The sequence below is a fragment of the Alligator sinensis genome, unplaced genomic scaffold, assembly GCF_000455745.1.
Source record: "Alligator sinensis unplaced genomic scaffold, ASM45574v1 scaffold1165_1, whole genome shotgun sequence".
Taxonomy (NCBI): domain Eukaryota; kingdom Metazoa; phylum Chordata; order Crocodylia; family Alligatoridae; genus Alligator; species Alligator sinensis.
The window spans coordinates 334,076-358,049 of NW_005842477.1; the positions used below are offsets into that span (position 1 = coordinate 334,076).

Here is a 23,974-nt window from a genome sequence, read left to right on the forward strand (position 1 = left end):
CCCTGCCATGGCAGGGGGTCGGACTAGATGATCTGCCCAGGTCCCTTCCGACCCTAGAAACTATGAAACTATGAAACTATGAATATTCGTGCAGGCAAGCTAAGAAAATATGGGCTGGATGAATGGACTAAGTTAGATAGAAAACTGGCTGGAGCATTGGACTCAGAGAGTAGTAATCAATAATGTGATGTCTAGTTGGCAGCTGGTATCAAGTGGAGTGCCCCAGGGGTTGGTCCTGGGGCCAGTTTTGTTCAATGTTGTCATCAGTGACCTAGAAGATAGCATAGAGTGCACCCTCAGCAAGTTTACAGAAGACACCAAGCTGAGGGAGGAGTAGATACACTGGAGGGTAGGACTAGGATTCAGAGTGACTTCAACAAATTGGAGGATTGGGCCAAAAGAAATATCATGAGGTTCAACAAGGACAAGTGTGAAGTCCTGCACTTAGGACAGAACAATCCCATGCACTGGTACAGGCTGGGGGCTGACTGTCTGGGCATCATCTCTGCAGAAAAGGACCTGGCGGTTACAGTGGACAAGAAGCTGAATATAAGCCAGCTGCGTGCCCTTGTTGCCAAGAAGGCTAATGGCATCCTGGGCTGCATTAGTAGGAGCATTGCCAGCAGATCGAGGGAAGTGATTTTTCCCTCTATTCAGCACTAGGGGGGCCACATCTGGAGTTCTGTGTTCAGTTTTGGGCCCCCACTACAGAAAGGATATGGAAATGTTAGAGTTCAGTGAAGGGCAACAAAAATGGTTCAGGTGCTGGGACACATGACTTGTGAGGAGAGGCTGAGGGAACTGGGCTTATTTAGTCTACAGAAGAGAAGACTGAGAAGGGGTTTAATAGTAGCCTTCAACTCCCTGAAGTGGGGTTTGAAAAGGGATGGAGCTAGACTGTTCTCACTGGTGGCGAATGACAGAACAGGAAGCAACTGTTTCAAGTTGCAGCAGGGGAAGTTGAGGTTAGATATTAGGAAGAATTTTCTCACTAGGAGGGTAGTAAAGTACTGGAACAGGTTACCCAGAAAGGTGGTGCAATCTCCATCCTTGGAGGTGTTTAAGACCTGGGTAGCCAAATCCTTGGCTGGGATGATCTAGTTGGGGTGGTCCTGCTTTGAGCAGAGGGTTAGACTAGATGTGACCTCCTGAGGTCCCTTCCAACCCTACTTTTTCTGTGATTTCTTTCTTTCTCTAGGATTCTATCTCCATTCACCTCTGATTTTGTTTTTTAAAGACATACGGTTAACGCATGCATTTAGGAATACCTGGTAAAAACAACCACCTCTTACACACATTTCCCTGAGAGCATTTTCTGCATCACACATGGTCCACCCTAGGACAGTAGCACTTAAGAGCTACATAACATCAGTACACTGACTTGTTGCTATAAGCAGGTATTGACTGTATTTCATTATTGCTTGTGAGGCACATATTTGTGCCATGACCTAATGGCTCCATTTTAAGTTACGATGCTTAAAATGCACTGCATACCACACTAATAGAAATACGTGCTCAGGTGTAATTAAAATTGTAGTGTTTCTGTCTCTTTTGCAGACTACTGAAACTTTTTAGTTTTAGAAACTAATCATTTTAAAACTCGGCTGCTTGTTGAAAAAAACATCAAACTATTAAGTCATCCTCAAGGAGTTAAGTTTGACTAAGAGGAACAGAAAATTGGTTGTGGTGGTTAGTGTAGGTCTGGGAATTTCCTGAGGAATTCCTTTACAGTGAATGGTTTGACTTGGGTTTTATGAGAAACAGCCTAATTAGAGGAAAAACAGAGATGTTTTAGGCTAAAAACCTGCTGGTGCAGGCTCTGAATCACGCTCCCTCTTGTAGTGCATTTAATTGGTGAGTCAGATGAAATGCATTACATTCAGTAAGTGTATTTCCCACAATTGAAAACAGCTGTTTGCATTGTGGAAGCAGCTTTTAGTTCAGCATTGACTTGATTCACAAGAATCTTCTAGTGCTGCATATAAACTGTGCAATACATTGGAAGACTAAGAACAAGAACCCTGATCATAACCCTTTTGAAAAATATAAGTGGCTGTTTCATGTGTGCTTTTACCTCCATTTGGTAGGATTTCAGATTCACAATCTGTGTTCCTGAAAGTTTTAATATATGCATAATTTGCAAAACAGTGTGGAAGAAAAGGACCTTGTAGACCAGTAAAGAAGGTTCATTTTATTAAATTACATGTTAGTTATATGCACGGTGGAGAGAAGACTGAATCAATATAATTAAATTACCTGGTGTGAAGGGAGACTAGCAAAAGGGAGTGCCTTCTACAATTGTTTTAATGGTCCCTAGAGGCCACCCACAATATTATAAACAGTCCCATCCACATGCTGCCCTTTGTACAGCAATAGTCTTCTCATCAATCACAAAAAGTTTGTGTCCAGCATGGTACATTATTGAGAGGTGTTTGCATCATTCCCAGATATCTCTAATACCAGAAATCTCACAGAACAGCTAGTAACTGTCATCACTGAAACATGGATTCTGGGACAGCTACAGAAAGTCAGGATTTTACAGAGGATGAGAAGATTTTGGAAAGGAAGTCAGTTTTGTGTGTTCAGTGCTACTTATGGCTAGCATCAGCAGGTAGGACATGACTTAAAATCACCAAACCTTTGCAGGCCACCTTTAAATGGCAAGACTGGACTGTGCCTTGGACACTTATTATCCATAAACTCATTGTTCTCGTTAGCTGCTTGGGCTTTTCAGTGATATAGCAGCTATGCAGCTGTTCTTATCAGCAGGGAATATATCACAGAAAAGGTATGGAAGCAAATCAAATGACAAGAGTTTAGTCTTGCTTTCAGCAAATATATATCTAAGATTTCTCGTAGACTCTCTTCATAGTCACTTTTTACATCAGAGGAAGAGGTAGCAGGTTGAGCAATTCGTCACTGTTTTTAGGATCCTGAAGATTAATGGGTTTCTAAAATACCAATGAAAGGTATGTAATGAGGATCTCCCAATCACTAAATTCAACCTTCTTATTTTTCACCTCTCTAAAATAAGGTTCTTTCAAAATATTTCCACCTCCATCTCCCTATCTGATGACTGTTGGAAGACTGCTCTCCCCTTCCCAAAGGGCAGAGAGCTTCACACTCCCCAGCTTGCTGGCACACATCTGGCTTGCCTCAACATAAAGGAAATTTGGCGCTCCTTTTTACCTTGCTGCTTCCAGTTTTTGCTTTCAATAAAGCCTACTTACTTTTGCAAGCAGACTGGAGCTGGTGAAAGAGAAAGTACCAGTAAGTAGAGTAAGCTAGAGGGTGCAGTTCCTGCCATTGTTGGATACAGATAACTTGGATTCACACTGTGACTGAAACATAGCCTGTTACTTTTGCAAAACAGTTTCATCCCATGTCCTCCCTATATCCTAAAGAAGCAGGTAAGTCGTTAGTGACATCCTCCAGGAATTCTCTTGCTTTTCTAAACTAAGCGGTCTAATGGCAGCTATTATATTTCTCCTATAGCCTTCTTTTAATATATTTGGATATATTTTATTTCTCTAGAAGTTATTCTTATATTTAGAAAATTCCCTTTCTCTCCCCCTCTCTCCATAATGGTTCATTTTTGATCAGTCTAAGTTTAAACATATTTGATACAAGCCATTGTCAGCCAAAGGTAATGGGCATATTTGCATCTAAAAATAGTGACATTCTTTTACACCAAACCCTGCTTTTTCTCTTAGGAATAGTTGTTTCAGGCTTGTAAACAACAGTTTAAAGTGTAAAAGAGGCACAAGTTGCAGTAACCAACATTTCCCTTGGATGTTTCCCATCCAAATAGAAATATCTTGTCCACCTGATATTTTAAAATAATGAGATAAAGTGAATTCAAACTGGCAAGCCCTGCTTTTCAAGCATAGACTGACTGCCTGTATTTGTAATTTCCCATGACTCCAACAACATATTGCTATCCAGTTATATTTTTTTTTAAATTGCAGTTCACTGTGCTCCCCACACATTATAATCCAGCATCAAAGCAGGGGAAAGGACTGCTGAATGCCTGAATATGCACAGCATTAGAACCTCAGTGCCATTCATTGAAGATGTCTTCTTAGTAAAGGACCTGATGAAGAATTCATTGCATTTTAAAACTTTACTCCGACCATGCAGCTGGGCCAGTGAAATATATCGCCTTAAAATCCTTTTCTCTTGCATAAGTCCTCGATCATTGTGGCTACATCATCACTCTGACACTGTCACTCTTCTCCATAAAGGATTGTTCAGCAATTTCAGGTGCCACTTTATTGGGCTGGGTCTGTTTTCCTGGGTCTTCAAGTCAGCCTGCAGCAGCTGGCCAGAAAAAGATCCTGAAGAGCTTGGGCTCCCCCTGCTGGACTTGACAATAATCCTTCCCAGTTTGGGGTAGCATGTGGCTTACATGTTGGAGCCCCACTTCCCCGCCATAGTAGATCCCATCTGTTATACATGCCCATGTTTAGAATATTCAGAAAGAGAACACTTTAATCGCTCTTTATTAGCTTCTTTTCAAGGGAAGAGCTAGCAGAGAATATGTTTTTAACACTTGGGCCATGAAAGCAAACACAGCACATACTGGCTAGGACCTGGAAATAAGGGCAATGAGGTAGCAAGGCAAGTGAATCTTCATTAGTAGTATTTGAGGCCAAAAAATTAATAGGCAGGTAATAGCAGCTCTACTTGGGGTATGCACTGAGGGCTAACTGCGTGCTCCGATCATTCGGGGTCAGTAAAACAAAGGTGTGGGTGACCTGTGATGTTAGGGAAACTGCCAGGATGAGGAGTCTAATGGCTGTCAGCAACCACAAACAGCCTTGCAAACTAGACAGCACTCAAAATTTCTCCAACCAGTTATGCCTACAGATTTGCAATTCTTTCTAGTAATCATTCCTTCTAAGTCTCAGGAAAGAGTCCTTTTACTGTGGGAGAAGAGGTGGAAAATCATTCTCTACTCATCTACTCTGCAGGTTTCTCTAAGGTAGGAACATTCTGATGCGAGCTCATGGCAATACCTGTTGAGTCCTATAAACTTCTCAAGGAAAAGCAGTTCACATGGAGTTGGTATTGAGTTCAGGTTGGATTAATATTCCCTCTGTAGAGACTACTGACTTTAAAATGGTCACTAGGCTAGAACCTTAGCAGACTACACCTAAGATTTGTACAGTTTCTTCTCACTACTGACACCTCCATGATCCTGAAGGGCAGACAAGCGTTCAATAAATGGCCATTTCCACTTTTGTTTTGTTTTGTTTCCCTACCATGACACTGCTTGGGACAGTCTAAGAATCTTCCCGGGAGTGCAGTATGCAGCAAAGTGCCATATCAAGCTTTATGGCATTTAATTCTCCTCAACAAATTAACAGGAAATTTAGTGTAATTTCTGTGCCCCCTAAAGAAGGACATACTTTGGATATACATTAGTTGCAATCCCAAATAACTTGTCTGATAGTGAAATTCTCTCCCAAAGAAACGCCAGAATTTCTCCTCCATGAGCCGGCATTCTAGATGTCGTCATACAAAAGAGAACCCTTGAGATTCAGAGCTCTTGGAGATGAGACGAGAAGTATGCATTTAGATGAAAGGTTTTGGTAGGAAGTAAAGTGTGTTCTGCATTTGAATTAATGATTTCCCCTAGGTCCCAGGATTCTCCCATTTCCACACATGCAGGTCTTGAGGCAGCATGTCTGACTTTGGCACAGGTTCCTGGTCCTGGTTTAGAGTGTAAGTGGTGTGCTTTCTTTGTAGCCTGCTAATTAGGGATGAAAAGACCAATATGAAACCTCTAACGCTAAATTTGTTCACTCAGAGAGACTGTTCACATTGGAATAGCCAGTCTTCTTCTAAGCACTACATCCATAAGGTACCTTCCAGAAGCTTCCAAGATCTTTACTGACACAGACTCATTGTAGATTGTCACCAGCAACACTATATCGAGGTTTTCCCAGGGCACTCATCTCGCTAGTATCTGCATGCTTCCCATGCCAGCCAAGCTGTCAGGACTAAGGTGAAAGTTGCTTGAGGTGTTGCATTTTGTTTTGCTTTGTGTTAAGATAAATCTATAAAGCACAAGGATCTTGCTGGTATGACTGAGCCATTGTGGGTAAACTAGTCCAAAGAGAGCACTTGTTGGCATGGCCATCCCTAATGACTACCTGGTAAAAGCAAACATATACAGTAAAGCAAGTTTGGACAAGAGGTTAAAAAGCACCCTGTTCAAATTCGCAGACGACACTAAGAAGTGGGGGGAAGTGGGCACGCTAGAAGGGAGGAATAGGCTGCAATCGGACCTAGACAGGTTGCAGGGGTGGGCAGATGAGAACAGGATGGGGTTCAACACTAACAAGTACAAGGTGCTGCACCTGGGGAGGAAGAACCAGCAGCATACCTACAGGCTGGGGAACTCCCTTCTTGTCGGTGCAGAGGCAGAAAAGGATCTTGGAGTCATTATTGATGCCAAAATGAACATGGACCGACAGTGTGGGGACGCAGTCAGGAAGGCCAACCACACCTTGTCATGCATCCACAGATGCATCTCGAGCAGGTCCAAGGAGGTGATCCTCCCCCTCTGTGCAACACTGGTCAGGCTGCAGTTGGAGTACTGCGTCCAGTTCTGGGCACTGCACTTCAGGAGGGATGTGGACAACATGGAAAGGGTCCAGAGGAGGTCCACCTGCATGATCTGGGGACAGCAGGGCAGGCCCTACAAGGAGAGGCTACGGGACCTGAACCTGTTCAGCCTCCACAAGAGAAGGCTGAGGGGGGCCTCAGCCCCTTGATTTGATTTTTTTTTTAAATCAACAATGCCATTCAACTGCCTGCTCTTAAAGCACAGGGGGCCACACACAGCCAGGGACTATAAAGCCCCCCTTGAAGGCTGAGGGGGGCCTAGTGGCCGTTTACAAACTAGTCAGAGGGGGCCAGCAGGCATTGGGGGAGTCCCTGTTCCCTCGAGCACTACCAGGAGTGACAAAAAATAGCAGTCACAAGCTGGCAGAGGGTAGATTCAGGCTAGATATCAGGAGGCGCTACTTCACAGTCAGGGCGGCTAGGATCTGGAACCAACTTCCAAGCGAAGTGGTGCTGGCTCCTACCCTGGGGGTCTTTAAGAGGAGGCTAGATGAACACCTTGCTGGGGTCGTTTGACCCCAGTGCTCTTTCCTGCCATGGCAGGGGGTTGGACTTGATGATCTGCTCAGGTCCCTTCTGACCCTACCAACTGTGAAACTATGAAGCTCTGCAACTAATTGACTACTTATTTTTTATCAGCTACTAAAATATCCTGGTACTCTTGTCTCAGACCTTGGAGCCTCTGGGGTCCTTCTCACTGCTGCTCAGGGAAGAACTTTTCTTCTTAGAGGAACTGAAAAAGTAGGCGCCATAAATGTCAAACCCATATGCCTCCTGGTGCTGGTGTTCTGTGATATGGCAGTTGCAGCAGCTTGTGTGGAGCGATCCTGCCTAGAGAGAAGAACCTGGGTTAGATTTATATAACCAATACCTGCCTGTCAAGGATGGAAATTTTCATGGAGTTCACCTAGCAACTGGGCCACATTTTCATTGAGACTTTCAACCACACATCAACATTTTAGAAATGAGAGTAGGGGTCTAAAGGATCATTTTTGCTTTCTCTTTATGCCCATAACTCATAAACAATTCTTTGTGGAGAGGAAAAGGGTTGGATCTTCCTAATGTCTACAGACTGTTTCTGTAGGGCAGAACTGAGGGCTTTTTTTAAGGGAGAGAGCCACTGAAAAGATGCACTTGTATAGTCTAGACCTGCATCAAACGAAGAAAGTTGTTAATGTTGTCATGCTGTTAGAGTACAATCCATCTTTCTTATGGTGTGAAGCTAGAGACAAGACCCAGTGAATTTCTTCTGAAATGTGTATTTGTTTTTTCCTTTCAAGACTAGATGTCTGGATTCATAGATTGCATAGACATTAGGGCTGGAAGAGACCTTGGGAGATCATCGAGTTTAGCCCCCTGCCCCAGAGGCAGGAAGTCAGCTGGGGTCCAAGAATTCCAGCAAGATAAATGTTCAACTGTTTCTTAAAGGAATCTAGAGTAGGTGTTTGCACCACCTCTAGAGGCAGTCTATTCCAGGCCTTGGGAGCTCGGACAGTTAAGTTTTTCCTTATGTCCAGCCTGAAACAGTCTTGGAGGAGTTTGTGATCATGAATGTAGAAGACAAATTGACTGTCTGTATATCCAGGTTTCACAGAGCTGCTTTCCTTCAAAACTATCCAGAGCGCTGTATGTTCTCCAGGTTTAGGCCAGGGTTTTCCACCTTCAGGGCCAGTTTTTCATTTGGGTCTCAACTCCTTTGCTCATACATACAAGTGTTGCACTTTGCAGGTGCAGATATTTGTATGTGTACATGTTTTTAAAAAACAAACAAAAAGTTGTCTGTACGCAGATATCATAATTAATGTAATGCTGTTTAGTGTCCTGCAAAGTGAAGGGTAGTGCACACTGTGTTTGATATGCAAGTTGACGCTATGCCCTTAAAAAACCGAACTTTGTAGTAAAAAATAAAGGTTCAGATGTAAAATAATCCACTCTTTCTTGGGGGCTTGTGTTTGCTAGTATATTTTTAGCTAGTTATTGGACTTGGAACGTGAAAAGTTCTGCCCTGGTTGACCCAATTCTGCCTTTCCACACCTGGATGCCCAATATGGGCAATTGTTATCAATGTTAGCACATATAGTCCTGCTTTGAACGTTTGGCATCTGGAATGTGTTTCCTTGGAATTGCTCGATTTAAGCGAATTTAAGTTCTTGTGGTTTATTCTTCACTTTTGTGCTTTTCAGGCACTCTGCCAACACAAGACAAGCCCTCTCAGAGACAGTCAGAGAGCACAAATTGCAGCCCTTCCAGAAAGAGATCAGCGTCTGAGAGCACATCTTCTACAGGCAAGTAATATTTGGGCTTTAAGTGTTTCAGGCTACTATGATTATAGCTGCTTTACAATGTCTAGCCAAAGCAGAAGTGCCACAAGAGCCCTCAGGGTACTGTAGCATAGACATGAGGATGCCATGTTCTCCTACCCCTAAAAAAGGCATGTCTATACTGCAGATATACCTGAGCTAGCTTTCAGTGAAGGAGCTTGGGTGCCAGAAGCAGTTTAACCATGGTAACGGGAGTTCAATGCAGGGTAGATAAGCCCAGGGGAAGATTCATTCTTCTGTAGCTAGAATTTTTCCATCCTTTAAAGCTAACTCAAATCTCTGTGCTGCACTGTAGTCAGTATTGTAGACATGTCCTAAAGCTTGGTTGTGTACTATGCCTTTCTTAAAGTAACAGTGACTGTCACAGTTAATTTTGCTAAATAGTAGCCTTGTTTCCTGTTCACCCCATTTTTAGCTGGTTGTATCTTTTGACATAGTCACCTTTTGAACTGGAATTAGCCATGTCTGTTCCCTTTCCTGAGGCTGTTTCTTTCCCTCGCCTCCCTAGGAATCATGCAGATCCCATTGTATTTCTACCCTGTTTCCCCATTCTTTTATTTTTGGCCTGTTTGTCTCTTGTAGAATTACAGGGTTGGGAGGGATCTCAGTGGTCATCTTTCAACTCTCATGTCTCTCAAGCATCATCTTTTTATTATTATTTAAGAATATTAGGACTTTAGGTCATGTTACTATAATTTATTTTAAGTTTATACTGTTCCTACCACAATTGAGACCAGTTTACTTGTAGCTTTTGGACATTACCGCATATAGTGGTTCAAACTAATAATACAGCAAGGGATGCCTTAAAATGCAAGGATGAGTTGTGTCGCTATGCAGTTTAGATTAGTAGTATGCCTGTTTTCCGCTGTGTAAATAGAATACCAGTTGTCATTCAACTACTAGTGCAGTAGTTGAAGGGCTACATAAAATGGTAAACCTTCAACAGATAACATACATGATCATCTCGTACAACAGAAATTAGATAAGTGGTGTAACTATCAGCCATTTCAAAAGTTTTTTATTGTCATTTTGTTGTGGCTTCCGTGACAAGTGTCCAGGAGTATGCCAAGATTGTTGAACTCCTTTTCAGTCTGAACAAGGGTGTTTGACAGATTCATTTGTGAGCATGGCCACATATTAGAGCAGAGATGTCCTATCCAGCTGGTGGATCAAGTTGTAGATTGAAGAACATTGGAAGTTCAGATTATTTCTAATACAAGAAAAGCACTGGGAGAAGACTGAAGGGCAGTTTTATCAGCACCAAAAAGAACAAGCCCCTGGTATTGCTGGTATTACCATTTCTGCTTTTAGAGTCTTTTAGGTCCTGAGCATATTGTGTGTTTCAGTGGTTTTTGTCATAGAAGGCTGCTTTGTTACAAAGTGCTCCAGGCATGCATGACCAGGGCTGCAGCTGTCATTAGGATCATACAGTTTATTTGTCTGATCCCTTGGGGTCAGTTTCAAACCAGGAATACCAGTTCAAGGACAGGCCACAGACTGCATGTCCTAAAATGTGTAGGGTTGTGTGGTTTGGTTATCACTGGTTAGTGCAGCTGTTTACAAAACTCAAGTTTACGAAACAGATGGTGTTTCTACAAGGAATCCCAGAGATGTTCCTATTTCCTTAATGTTTATCTCAAGGGCTGTAAGAAAGCTGAGGTTAACTTCTTTGTCTGTAATATTACATCTCAAATTGAAAGCAGAAAGTGTGAATCTTCCCATTGCTTCCAGTGAGAGTGAATTGTGCTGTGTTTTCCATTTGCTTCTAACTGCTGTGACCTAGCATAAATTAACTTTGATTTCTTTCCAGAGGCCTTTAGGAAGTGATTTTCCCATAGAAAGATTTTTAGAACTTGAAGTGCTGATTCCTTCTCATTTAAATTGTCTTCTGGTCTGAAAACCATTGTCACTTTTCCTTGTAGATTTGTTACTTGGAAGCTCTGCAGTAAGTCATATGTTTTCATTAATGTTCTTTTTCTTGTCTCCAGAGTACTTGATTTGGACTGGTGAACACAAATATTTATCTTAAACTGTCTGTGCCTTATCTTTGTCAGCTAATATGCAGTCTTCCTCCTGCAGCAAGATGCAAACCTTGTTGACAGTGGTGCTTCCTGGTGTCTTCCTGTAAAAGTTAGTCCTACACCAAAATACCACAGCTCTTTACCATTTGCTGCCTTACAGTTAGCAGTTTAAGTAGATTTGATCTCAGTAGTTGCCAGTAATTATTTTCAGATTTTGTAAATGCACATTTGTAATTGGTATTTCTGCTAATCCATCTATCCATCTTCCGAAAGTTCCATCCTGGGAATAGTCTGGATGGTGTGGGTTGAAAAATCATAGCAGTGCTGATAAGTGAGGGTATGAGCTGAGATGATGGAAACTTGTCAAGTATTTTTCTTCTCAGTATTTTACTAAAGTTGCCAGGCAAGATCTGGGTTTGTCTGAATGTTCCAGTGTCCAGAGTGGAAGGTACATGGCTCCTTCAGCTCATATATGAGGGTTATGTCATTGAGGCTTGCCCAGAGACGAAGATTGTCTTCATTACTACTGTTAATGGAGCATCCCCAGCTTTAGTGTTGGCAGTTGAAGTCACCTGTATGTAAAGCTGTCTGGTTGTAAATAGGCAGGGATACGAATGACAGCGCAGCAGAGGGTGGCTTGTATATATTAACAGTGATAATATCATTGACCTGGACAGCGCTATGTTCTGTTGCATTCTGGGAGGTGTTATGTCCCTTGGTAGTGTATGGCAAGTCATTTCTGATAAAGGTAGCAAGGCCATGGATCCTGCTGTCTACAGAGTCTGCAAGCCTGTCACTCAAGAGCATCTTCCGCAGGCGCTCTGCATGTGTTTCTTGTAGAAGAACTTCATGTGGTTTCATTTCCCTTGTGATGCATTCCAGCACTGATTGCTTGAGTGAGGTATAGCCTTCAGCACTAAGTTGAAGAACAGTCGAGCTTTCCCTTGTAGATCAGAGTGGTCTGGCTCATCCGGTACTTAGCATATCAAAATTGGAAAGTATAGTGTATTGAAATTGGAAAAAATCAAAAGTCCTGTTGCCTTAGTAGTGACTTGTAGTTTTGCTTTATAGCTATTCATGGGAGGCACCACAAGAAGACAGCACATCTGTTTAATTCCAGAGAGCTAATAAATCTTATCTTTAAGAACCAACAGGCCAACCTTGGGGAAAAAATGTTCACTTGGAAATCCCTTCTTACAGTGCCAATCGGTATAGCCAATCTGAAAACTCTTCCAAATGTGTGTGCACCTGAAGATGCACAGCATGTAATATTTATGTTGTAGAAAATGAGCTAAAATTGTTCCAGCTAGGTATTCCAGGTTAGAGAAGTGTTATCAGTAGTGTCTATACAAGGGCAGGCAAAGTTCAGCCTGCGGGCCAAATTCGGCTCACGGTAGACTCCATTTCCCAGCAGCCCCATCCCACATCACTGTGGTCGGTTTCCGTGGAGACCCCAGGAGGCCAGGGTTTCTATGGAGACCTGCCCAAGCAGCGCTGGCAGGGCACATGGCTAGATGGGGAGCTGCTCCAGGGCTGGGGCTGGGATTTTCCAGCGGTGACAGCATGGTCCGGAGCTGGGGCAGAGTCATGATCCACTGCCTGCCTGCCCCTGCCTGGGGCGTGCAGGAAGCGGGGCAGAGCCATGGTCTGCTGCCTGAACGCCCCTGCCCACAGCATGCAGCCAATGGATTGCGGACCACTCTGTCACCACTGCAGAATCCCGGCCCAGCCCTGGAGCAGCTCCCTGCTTAGCCAGGTGCCCTGCCAGCACTGCTTGGGCCGGTCTCCATGGAAACCGTGGCCCTGCACTGTCACAGCAGCACACCTCCTGGAATCTCCATGGAAACCTGCTGCAATGACTTGGGCAGGGGCTGCTGGGAAATGGAGTCCAGCCGCCAGCTGGATCTACCATTTTGCCCACCCCTGGTCTACACGCATTTCTTAACTGCGTTTTGTTTCATTAGCGTTATATTTATCATGGACTTCTAAGGCTAAAGAAGCAGGAGTATGGATAACTGTGCATTTCAGCTCTTTTAAAAGGGAACGGGACAGTAGCTCGGACACACGGCAGCTGTTTTGCTACAACTCTTACATCTGTGTGAGCCTGTAGAGATGCAAGTGAGCTAAGTTACTTTATTTGACTCTAAATGAAGCAGAATTAAAGTCAGAGCAGATTTGTTATGCTTGTATCACTGCAGAATCATGCATTTCCCAGCCTCCGAACTGGACAGGCGGCCCTTCCCCCATGCTGGGCCTGCAGCCTGAGGAGGATATACAATGTCTGTCCTTTTTCATTGCCTGTTCAGGCTAAAAATAACGTTCAGCCTATAAACCATTCCCAACTTATAGAAAAAAGACTAGCATAAAATAGTTTGAAATCCTGAGTGTTTGGATCATTTTGGTGTTTTGCTTGTGTTTTTTCCTCTCAGTCCCTTGAATTCAAATAAATTTGATTCCACAGATAGTTCTGGAGACAGGATGCCAAATTCTGATCATCCTCTGAGGAGAGAAAAACAACAAATGATTGTGCTAATGTGTTGGATTAGCCATCCCGTGGTATTTTCATATACCTACAAAGATATGATCCTTATCCTGAAGGCTTTGCCATTTAAAGCCCACTTGAATGTGCATGCCTATGTGTTGCAGCACTTCTGTGTAAGACAAGTGACACACTCCAAAGCACACTGTTATGGACTAGTGCCTGTGTTCTTTAATGGGCAACACCCTTATTAGTCCTTCCCAATGGAAATGAAGGAGGGAAAGTCAGGCATGCTAATCTACATACATTAAGAAGAACAGAAGTAGGCATGAGAGAAATTCATGGCAAGAGTACAAGCTTCTCTCTTCCTGGCACATCTAGGCCACTATCTTATGAAGGCGCTGTGACAGAAACAAGCATCTTTACAATGCGGTAGCAGAAGCAATAGGCTACTGTAAAAAATAACATTTGGCATTGTCTCCAAGAGGAGGATCTGGCTATTGTATTTTATTTAGTTCAAGGCTGATAGAATGTACTCATTTACCTTCGACAGGTGCAAGGTAATGTGGCTTGGGAAAGAGACCATCAGATCAGTGTGCCGTGGCAACCAAAAAAGCTAATAAAATGCTGGGCATCATTAAAAAGAGAATTAAAAACAAAATGGAAAACATTATCATATTATACAAATCAATGTTGTGCCCACCTCTTGAGCACTATATACAGTTCTGGTCTCTGCATCTCAAAAAGAATGTAGCAAGATTAGAAAGGTACAGAGAAAGGTTATTAAAATGATCAGGGTTATAGAGCACGGTGCCTTACCAGGGACAGTAAAAAGGCTTAGGACTCTTCAGTTTTGAAAGAAGGTAGCTGAGCTGGGATATGATAAGAATTCTATAAAATCATGAAGAGTATGGATACAGTGAATGGAGAACTATTATGCACCAAGTCCCAAAATACTAGAACTAAGGGTCCTCCACTGACAGTAGCAGAGCAGGCTCTAAAACTAACAAGAGAAAGCACTTTTTTATGCAGCATGTAATTAACTTGCCCCACCACTAAATTGGGCTCACCAGCCAGATCCAGCCTGCAGATGGACCTGGCGCTGCCTGCCCAGCCTGCAGGGCAAAAAGGTTGGGCAGCACTGTTCTAGTTACACCAGTTCCATGCTCTTGCTCTCCCTCTAAAGCATCCACTCCTGCCATTGTTGGAGACATGGCACAGGACTAGATGGACTGCTAGTCTAACCCAGTATGATATTTTTTGTGTTCGTACGATAATAATTAAATCGATTCTAGTGTACTTTTGTTGATTTATGTTTTCCAGTGATTGGAATACCCACACGAGGAACAAGGCTAGCAACTGCTGTAGATGATTCAGTGGATTGCTTACTGCAGCGCATGGCACAGCATGAAGGCCAGGCTGTTCTGGACAAAACCTTAGAAGCAGTCATTGCAAATGTATCTGTTCTGCCTTCTGCTAGTCCCGGTCGAAACCTCAACAGGGAAAGAGGTCTCGGGAAACAGGACAGTCTCTTGGCTCCAGCAGTTACAAATGACTCTTGCAGTGATGGCATCTCACATCTTTCAGACAGATTACCAAGCAGCTACTCCCCACATCATCTCAAGAGAAGCATGGTTGAAGCCATGCAGCGACAGGCTAGAAAAATGTGCAATTACAACAAGATCTTGGCAACTAAGAAAAATCTGGACCACGTCAATAAAATTCTAAAAGCCAAGAAGTTGCAAAGGCAGTCACGGACAGGAAATAACTTTGTGAAGCGCAGGCCAGGCAGGCCACGAAAGTACCCAATGCAGGCGGTAGTTTCAATGCAAGCTTTCCAAGCTGCTCGCTTGGTCAGTCAGGAATTAGACAAGAGGGAAGAGAGCAGCAGCGCTTTACACCTCGGACCTGATACTGTCACTGATGTCATTGAGGCTGTAGTGCAGAGTGTGAACTTGAACGCAGATCACAGAAAAGGGTGGAAAAGGAAGAGGTGGCTCGAAGAGGAACAGGCCCAGAAAAGACAGAAGCCTTTACCAGAAGATGAGCAGGAAAGCAATAAAAGGTAAATCCATTATATTCCCTTACCTTCCTAGTGTTCACAATTGAACGTCATAGCAAAAGCATTTCTCTATCACTTAAAAGATGGCTTTTTCCACTCCACATACCTGGCCAGCTACGTTTGCTGTCATCAGAATAGACTAGGTTGAGGCCACCAATTCATTTCCCATAGGCAGTGAACAATTTTTGCTTTCAGATAGTAAGAATATTCAATCCTTTCTGACTTAGGCTGGATTTGAACTGGCAGCCCTACCTGACCCACCCAGTTCCCCAGATGTCATTGTAATAATTGATTGTTTCACTTTTGGTGTTAAATTATGGGCTATCCATTACTAGTGCACTAAAAAGGGAGAGAGCACAAGAATTCCTCTTGCTTCAATGCAGGGAACAGGCTCACAGAGTCCCTTAGGTGAAAAGAAGAGCTGTGTGGAGCACAACCTCAACTGTATCTCTGCAAAGATTTAGCAAAGTTGTCCTCTCCCTGTACAAGGGAGGCATAGGGGCAGGTTTTCGGTAGAGACTGGTAATTTGGGGTGGACCAAGGCACTTTAAAGGAGCAGGATTTTAAGCAGGAAAGTGCTCAGCAGTGCTTTGAAAAACTAGTCTGTCCCCTGTTTGTCTAGTACTGAAATTGGGGCAGAACCTTGTCTTCCACTGAGCTTGTGTTTTTCAGAATGAACATTTAATGCAAATTAGTTGTGTGTTTGGGAAAGTTTTTTTGTGAGATGGTGCTAGGCTAGCAAAGAGTTGCCTACTGAGGAAATGAAAGTGGTGGTTCTGTCCATTATGAAAACTTTTGATTTGAATTTTCTTTGGCATGTCACAGATGCACAGTATACATTAATAACAAAAGCACTATATTGTACATGAGTTTAAGTTGATCTGTACACAAAATAAATACAAGCAGCAAGGAGAATGAAGGTCTATACCTCACCACTAGAACTGCCACTGTGCACCACAGACAACACACCAGAAGTATCACTCTGTCCATCCTCTAACACAAACAGACTAGGCTTCCCCCAAACTTTGCCTTGCTATCGTTTCTTCATCATTCTGGAAAATCATACCCACTAACATTTGAGAAAGTGTGCAAACATCACCCAGTTTTAGATTCTAGGAATATTCTTGGAGGCACATGACAAAAAGCAGAGTTGTATGCCTCTCCTAAATAATATAAATTGAGATTTCCATTAGGTAGCTGGAGTGTGTAAGGATTACACTATGATAAATAATGTTAATAATTTTGTTGTGTTCATTTTTAATTACATTACTCCAAAAATATCCTCTAAACTCTCCTTTTGAGCATATCTTTATTCTTTTGGCTTTTAGTTATTAATCTGAAGGGTCCAACTTATCATGCAATTAAAAAAATAAAAATTTTAGATCAATTTTGAATTGATTAAAACTCAAGAATTAAATGATTGGGAAATCCTCAGAAAACTTTTCTTTTACCTTGCATCCTGATCTGGATCTGGATCATGGGGCTCCTTGCAGGCCAGATCTAGCCTAGAGCACAGTATGGCTCCAGCCCAAGGGTACATGGTTTTAGCTACAGCTCCAGTTCCAGTACAGAGCATACAGCGGCTAGGGAGGTAGGTCAAGCACAGCAATGGCAGTAACAGTGGGCCAAGTGGCCACAGGGCAGCTGGGGTTGTCACCCTTACTCACCCTGACAACAGTTGCCATGTCTGCTGGGGCCCAGATTTTGCGACAGGCCACTCCCCCTGGATGCACCCCCAACTTCCAGTTGCCTGCCCCTGAGCAGGCTAGAGCATCTCCACAGGCCAAATCCAGTCCATGACACATCTGGTTTAGTGCAAGCAGCATAATACTAGCTTCCCTGCCTTACCTAATAGTGAGGGACCAACACAGCGGCCTACAATCTGCTCCCTCTGAGTAAGCTGCTCGTTCGTCCACTCCAAAGTCAATCCCAGTGTATATTACAGGGCTGCAAATGTGTTGTATCTCCATGTCCTCAGTTACACTGACTCATATCAGATACCCCAGCATCTGGTGAAGCCACTTCTTATTTATAGTACTGTAAAGAAGAGAAGTAAGCCCCATATCTGAAAATCTGTAACTAATAATTACTACTGGGAGAATGCTGAATAACATCAAATGTTTATCAACAAAGAACAAGCAATTTCTCAACCAAAATGAACTTGGGTTATAATGGAATTAGTTCTAAAATGTTCTGTTTCCAAGCAAACTTATTTTGTAAGTACAAAGACAACTTATGCTTGTATCCATGTACACAGTTTGCTAGACATCTGTTTGTGACTGCACACATATAACATAGCTGTCTGTGACATTGTGCTTTAATGCTTCAGCGATAGATTTAATTCTTTGTTTGTTATAAAGGTAACTGTTACTTACGAACAATTTTACTTGAATTGCGAAAACGGTGATGACAAAAACCATTGCAATTCCACAGGCTGTAGACCTTCTTTGTTCTTCTTTTTATGAATGGAATAATGATGTTGCAGTATCTTTACATTTTCTTCCAGCTTTTCTGAAACAACAGCTGAAACATCCAGTCCCCAGGAAGCCCCTGGAAAGCCACCTGAGTCTGAAAACACTGAGCAGCCTTTGCCTTCACTTACTCAGCGTGAGAAAAAAGCTCCTAGGCCCCCCAAGAAGAAGTACCAGAAGGCAGGGCTGTACTCTGATGTGTACAAAACCACAGAGTAAGTAGTACCACTGAAACACTGCCGTCTGATATTCCAGGGGAAACTGTCTCCTTTCAACTAGAACCTTAAAGAACTGCTACTAATGAGCAGCTGAAATAAAACCACCAACTTAATCCAATCCTGTGAAAAATTACATGCATGATAATTATCAGAATCTGACCCAGTGAAAATGTAAAATGTAACCCCAGTCAGAAAGCAGCCTCCAGCAATCTGAAAGTGTTGCTGAGTATCAGCCTCGAAGAAGATTAAGACAGCTTCATTCGACAGTCTTAATGATCACACCAATAAAAGGGCTGATGGAACTTGATATACTCAGGTAACTGAGTACAGTGTCCGCATAAAAAGGGCCATTAGTTTTCTCACTTTATTGATTCATGATAACAGAGTCGTCTTTAGTGTGACTAGCTTTTGAAGTGAAGAAACTTAATGCAGCTGCCAAAAATGCATCTCTATTTCCTGTTCATTTTATAGTTAAATTATGTTAATCTCCCTCATTTCACACTTGATGTTTAATGTAAAGAGCTGTGAGTCTCAAAGTTTTTTCCCCACATGTCTCTTCTGCTTTCCCCTCTGATTTTACATTAGAAAAAATCCTTGCAGTAGCTACAGTAATTGCTTATGTTGAGAGTGTTGTGTTTTCACAAGTTTCTGGTTTGGCACATAATGAAAAAAAGGGGCAACACCAAGTGACTTCCATAGACCACTAGCAAGTGAATCCCAGAACAAAGTGGCATATTTGAGAAGGACTGTGAGTGAGGATGAGTGAGGCTTGTGTTTTGACCAAAATGAAACTAGAGTTGCATTTTTATTCATTTTTTTTAGTTGTTGGAAGCACATCCTCTCACAGTTGACAGTGATCCTATCCTTTGGATGTTCTTTTGAAGACAAGGGTTTATTTCCTGAAATGAAGTGTTAAATATCAAATTTTCTTACCATTTTTGCAGGCAATAGAATATTCCCACTGCAATAGAAAGGTTGCCCTTGCAGAGGAGTTGTCAGAATCATTCATTTCTTTGTGAGAAAAAAAGTACCTGGCAAAAGAGGGTGGTGCAGTGCAGGATTAGTGCACAGATCTCTGACTTGTCAGATGTTTTTGAATAGTTCAAGAGGATTTCTAGATTCACAGGAATTGGGCATGAATATAGAGAAAAGTTCACCACTGTTTAGAAGGCTAGTTAAGAGCCTATGCACTATTTAAGTCACACTTAATTTCTCAAAACACTACTTAGATGTTGCATAGACCTCGAGTGGCCCTTATTAACAGAGGGGCACATTTCACTCTTCATCCAATTTTGTAGATTGAGCAGCTGTCTAATTAGGCATCATACTAGTCTTTTCACTGTTGTATTTGCATACCAGAGAGGCACAGAAGAGTTAAGTAACATGCTCAAAGTCAGTACAGGGTTATTGATTTCTAGTTCTCTTTCCAGTCTCTTGTATCATGCTACCACTGTTCTTGCATTAAATCTAGTCCTTTGATGGAACAATCATGGCTGCAGTACAAGGCCTCAAGAAGAATGAAGCAGAGGAAATGTGAATGTTAGAGCTCCAACAGGAATGTAGAGAAACTCCCTGTTAAAGTTGCTTCTTAGTACGGATATGTATGGACATAATCTTAAGCATTTGCTCCACTGAGTAGCCTCTTACTGCTTGAGTTACCCCATTAGTGTCAGTAGGATTATTTGTGAACCAGAATATAAAACAGTATGCATAGCCATATTACTATGTGGCCCTTAGTAATTATCTTAATGAAAAGAACAAAAAATTACTGATTAAACTCATTCTCAAGCTCCTTGTAAACTGTAGAGACAGATTTGACTAATCTGCAGCAACTGAATGCAAAGTACTATGTGGAGTAAATGTATTGTGTCCACCTCCCAGCCCTCATTCAACAGGGTAAATTAAGTGGTTGACAGAAAAGGTACTCTGAAGGGATCCATGCATAACTACCCTTTCTCCCCCAAAGCAAGCTGCACCTATTTCTTTTCAGCAGAAATTATTTAAGAGGTCTGACATTCAGATGATATGGGAGTGGATTTTGACTCATAGTTTTTAAAAGTTTGCTGCATGACATTGGAAACCTGATTCTCCATTTCTCTTTGTCAAATTAGAATCATATGCAGGAGAGGACTGATTCCCAACCCACAGGCAATAAAACAAGATCAGTTCAATTGTTGAAAAATTAAGCAGATAAAAAAAAAAAGAATTAAAGGATATCATAATTACCCCCTAGTCTTTCAGGTCCTTTGCGGCTAGTACACACTGTTTTATCCAGGGGCTACTAGTTGATTGGAGAAATATACAGTAGTTCTGACAGTTTTTAAGCAACTTCAGCCATATCCATGACTATAAAAACATTTCATGGCGTGGCCTCATCCTGGAGGGCTGTCTCCAGTGGCATCCCTCAGGGATCAGTGCTTGGGCCCAAGCTCTTTAACTTCTTTAACAACGATCTGGATGAGGGAGTGGAAAGCGCAATGATTAAGTTTGCGGATGACACCAAGCTGTGGGGAAATGCGGGCACATCTGAGGACAGGGCAAGTGTCCAAGATGACCTTGACAGGCTGGTCCTATGGGCTCAATGCAATCAGATGAAGTTCAATAGGGATAAGTGCTGGGTCCATCATTTGGGTAGGAAGAACCTTCACCACAACTATACGATGGGTGGTGGTCCACTGGCTGGCACAGCATCTGTAAGGGACCCGAGAGTGACAGTCAACCAAAGGATAAATATAAGTTATCAATGTGATGAAGTTGCCCGCAGGGCAAATAGAGCTCTGGCATGCATCAGCCAATGTGTTGCCAATAGGTCCAGAGAGGCGCTCCTTCCCCTCTGTTTGGTGTTGGTGAGGCCACAGCTGGAGTACTGTGTCCAGTTCTGGGCACCACGCTTCAAGAAGGAAGTGGATAAGCTCGAAAGAGTACAGAAAAGAGTCACCCACATGATCAGGGCCTGGGGGATAGGCCCTATGAAGAGAGGCTCCGGGAACTGGGCCTGTTCACTCTGAGTAAGAGAAGTCTGCGAAGTGCCTTGATAGCCACCTACAAATATGTCAGGGGCAAACACCAAGATCTAGGGTAACAGCTCTTCAGAAAGGCACCCCTTGGGAGGACGAGAGTGGATAAGCTCGAAAGAGTACAGAAAAGAGTCACCCACATGATCAGGGCCTGGGGGATAGGCCCTATGAAGAGAGGCTCCGGGAACTGGGCCTGTTCACTCTGAGTAAGAGAAGTCTGCGAAGTGCCTTGATAGCCACCTACAAATATGTCAGGGGCAAACACCAAGATCTAGGGTAACAGCTCTTCAGAAAGGCACCCCTTGGGAGGACGAGGTCCAATGGGCACAAGCTAGTTGAGGAAAAATTTAGGATAGACATAAGGAAAAACTTGTTTTCTGTAAGGGTACCTAGAATCTCAGAGGTGGTGCATCCCTGGAGCTGTTCAAGAGGAGGCTGGACAAGCACCTCGTGGAGCTCATTTGAACCCAGTTACCTCCTACCCATGGCAGGGGACCAGACTCGATGATCTTACAGGTTCCTTCCAGTCCTTCTGTTCCATGATTTTATGAGGTTGGTTGTAAACAAGAGTGCGACTGTGATAATAGCACAGCACCCTCTAGTGACGGTACAGTTAAGCGCTTGTCAGTATTCCCATTAGAAACCACTCTGCATTTGCTCTTTATAAACTAATGTATCAGTTTGTACTGATCACTTATTTCCATTTGCTTTTTGCACTGTGTAACTGCAGAGATTTTTCTGCACCTCTAGAACTGGTTTCCCACGCTACAGCATCTTGCCCAAGTTCTGTATGTGTTTGGAGAGGATAATTGAAGTGATGGCAGTTCTGCTGACATTTCCAGATGAGTTTGAAGCCTGTCTTTGGATCAGGCATAGCTCATCAGATAAAAGATGGCAGTGCAAACATTTTCTTTGCTATTGTCAACATTGACCCACTATTTCAGGGAGTAGGCTTGCAATTTTTTATTCACCACTGCTTTCTTTTCTGAAAGAAGTTGAATGGTACAAGCTGCCTCTACACAGCTCAACTCAGTATAGATGGCTTGTTACAGCTTAATGAGTAATGCCAGGTATGCAGTGCAGGACATTGTAAGAGCTTGATCCTTGGCAAGAGAATCAAGAATTAAAGGGATGTCTAATTCAGTTCTTCTCAGTTTCAGCCGACTCGGGTAGCACCTCTCGTATCAGTGTGCAGCTGATCTTTACCCAATCCTCAGCTACCATTGGAAAAATTGTAAATGCCTTTTGATGAAGATCTGTATACTGATTCAGGATGTCCAAACAGTACAGACTTGAGAAACTTATACATAGTCAGGCCCATCTGGAGTCCTGTGAGGAAGGGGTGCTCACTTCAGATTTATCAGTATACCGGGAAACTTAAATAAAAAATATCTTAAACAAATGTACCATGCATGACACATTCCTTCCTTCAGTGTATTCTTATGTAAGATGATAGTTTTGACAACAAAGAAAGATTATGGACAAGTTGCTATCTGTTTATCCAACAGTTGTTCTTCTGAAGGAGACCTGAGTTTCCTTTATTGATTACATTGCAATAACTGTTCAAGATCTCAGGGAAAAATAGTTACTGTGGACCACTTCTTCTTATGGCATTGGGCGTTACTATGTGATGGTTCTTTCTAATTTGGGATTAATGTTCCTCTGGGGATAGTGTTGAAAATATTTCACTTGGCTAAGATTCCAAAATTGGGGATGTATTTAGTAACAATTCTATGACTTCTTGAAACACAGCCATGGGTTTCTTAGAAGTTGCGTAATGCTCTTGGACTTAGTGTCATGAACAAGACTGTAATAGTCTGAAGATCCCTTCAGCTTATCATCTGGATAACAGAGCTGTCCACCAAAAGAAGAATAAGAAGCTTTCTTTCTAAGGGAATTTCTTGAGTCAGAGTCTCATAAAATAGCATATCTTAGAGGCCACCTTCCTGTCTCTGCTTTTAAAAGGTTGCTACTGTCTTCTGTGCCCAAATTTTGTTACAGGTCCCTCCACTTGGGGGGGTGGGGAGGGGAATATGCACTCATTGCTATGCCTTTAAATTGTTTTTTCTGCAGTCCTCCACAGGCTTAGTCTTGAATGCATACTCCTGCAGTTGTTTTCTTTTACTGGAACAAATGAAAGAACGCTGTACTGTAGTGAACAAATGGCCATGGGCTGCCATTAGTGCCAGCTGTGCATCCAACTTCATGTCTGTGGATTTTCTTCTTGTTCTCTGCCAGCCAGACTACCAACAGTCCTGCAGCAGATTGTCTTCTAAAATTAAAGCTCTTCGAAGTATAAATATATTCAGTGAAAGTTTAATTGCAGCATGACTTCTTATAATAAGATTCATTTATATATGCTTTTCAATTTTATTAATTATTTTTATTGCAGTTTTTTATACTGTACCATGATAATCATGTCTATCAAGACAAAGCTTTACTTTTAAGCAGAAATGGAAGATTCACTGGGGTACTTTTCTGTAATAATTTTACCCTTCCTGACCTTGATGGTTTTCTCCTTCCTGATATTCAGTGCAATGGGAAGCATACATGAGCCTGATTTGTGAAGTACTGCCCATAGGATTTTACAAATCAGGATACTGACTGTTTTCACTCATATCTGATACCTGAGGCATTTGAATTCAGCAAAGTTACCCAGGAGCCATACTACTGTCAGTGAGTGAACTGGTCTCCAGGACTCTCATAAGCTCCATTTTGCCCACAGATAACTAGTATGGTGGAAGTAGGGAAA

General features: G+C 42.5%; 1 protein-coding gene across 6 annotated transcripts in view; it reads left to right on the top strand.

Annotated features, from left to right (window-relative positions):
* ASH1L (ASH1 like histone lysine methyltransferase) overlaps positions 1-23,974 on the top strand; it is an 85,391-nt gene that overhangs the window by 30,862 nt on the left and 30,555 nt on the right. For 3 of the 6 annotated variants that reach the window (XM_025212658.1, XM_014523332.2, XM_014523333.2), the window contains exons 4-6: positions 8,817-8,918; positions 14,778-15,519; positions 18,023-18,202. In XM_025212658.1, the coding sequence (XP_025068443.1) occupies positions 8,817-8,918; positions 14,778-15,519; positions 18,023-18,202 (1,024 nt within the window). Of the gene's footprint in view, positions 1-4,030; positions 4,985-5,641; positions 5,728-8,816; positions 8,919-12,864; positions 13,094-14,777; positions 15,520-18,022; positions 18,203-18,238; positions 18,522-23,974 lie in introns of those variants that run through there. The other 3 variants (XM_025212659.1, XM_025212660.1, XM_025212661.1) reach the window with 3 other exon arrangements.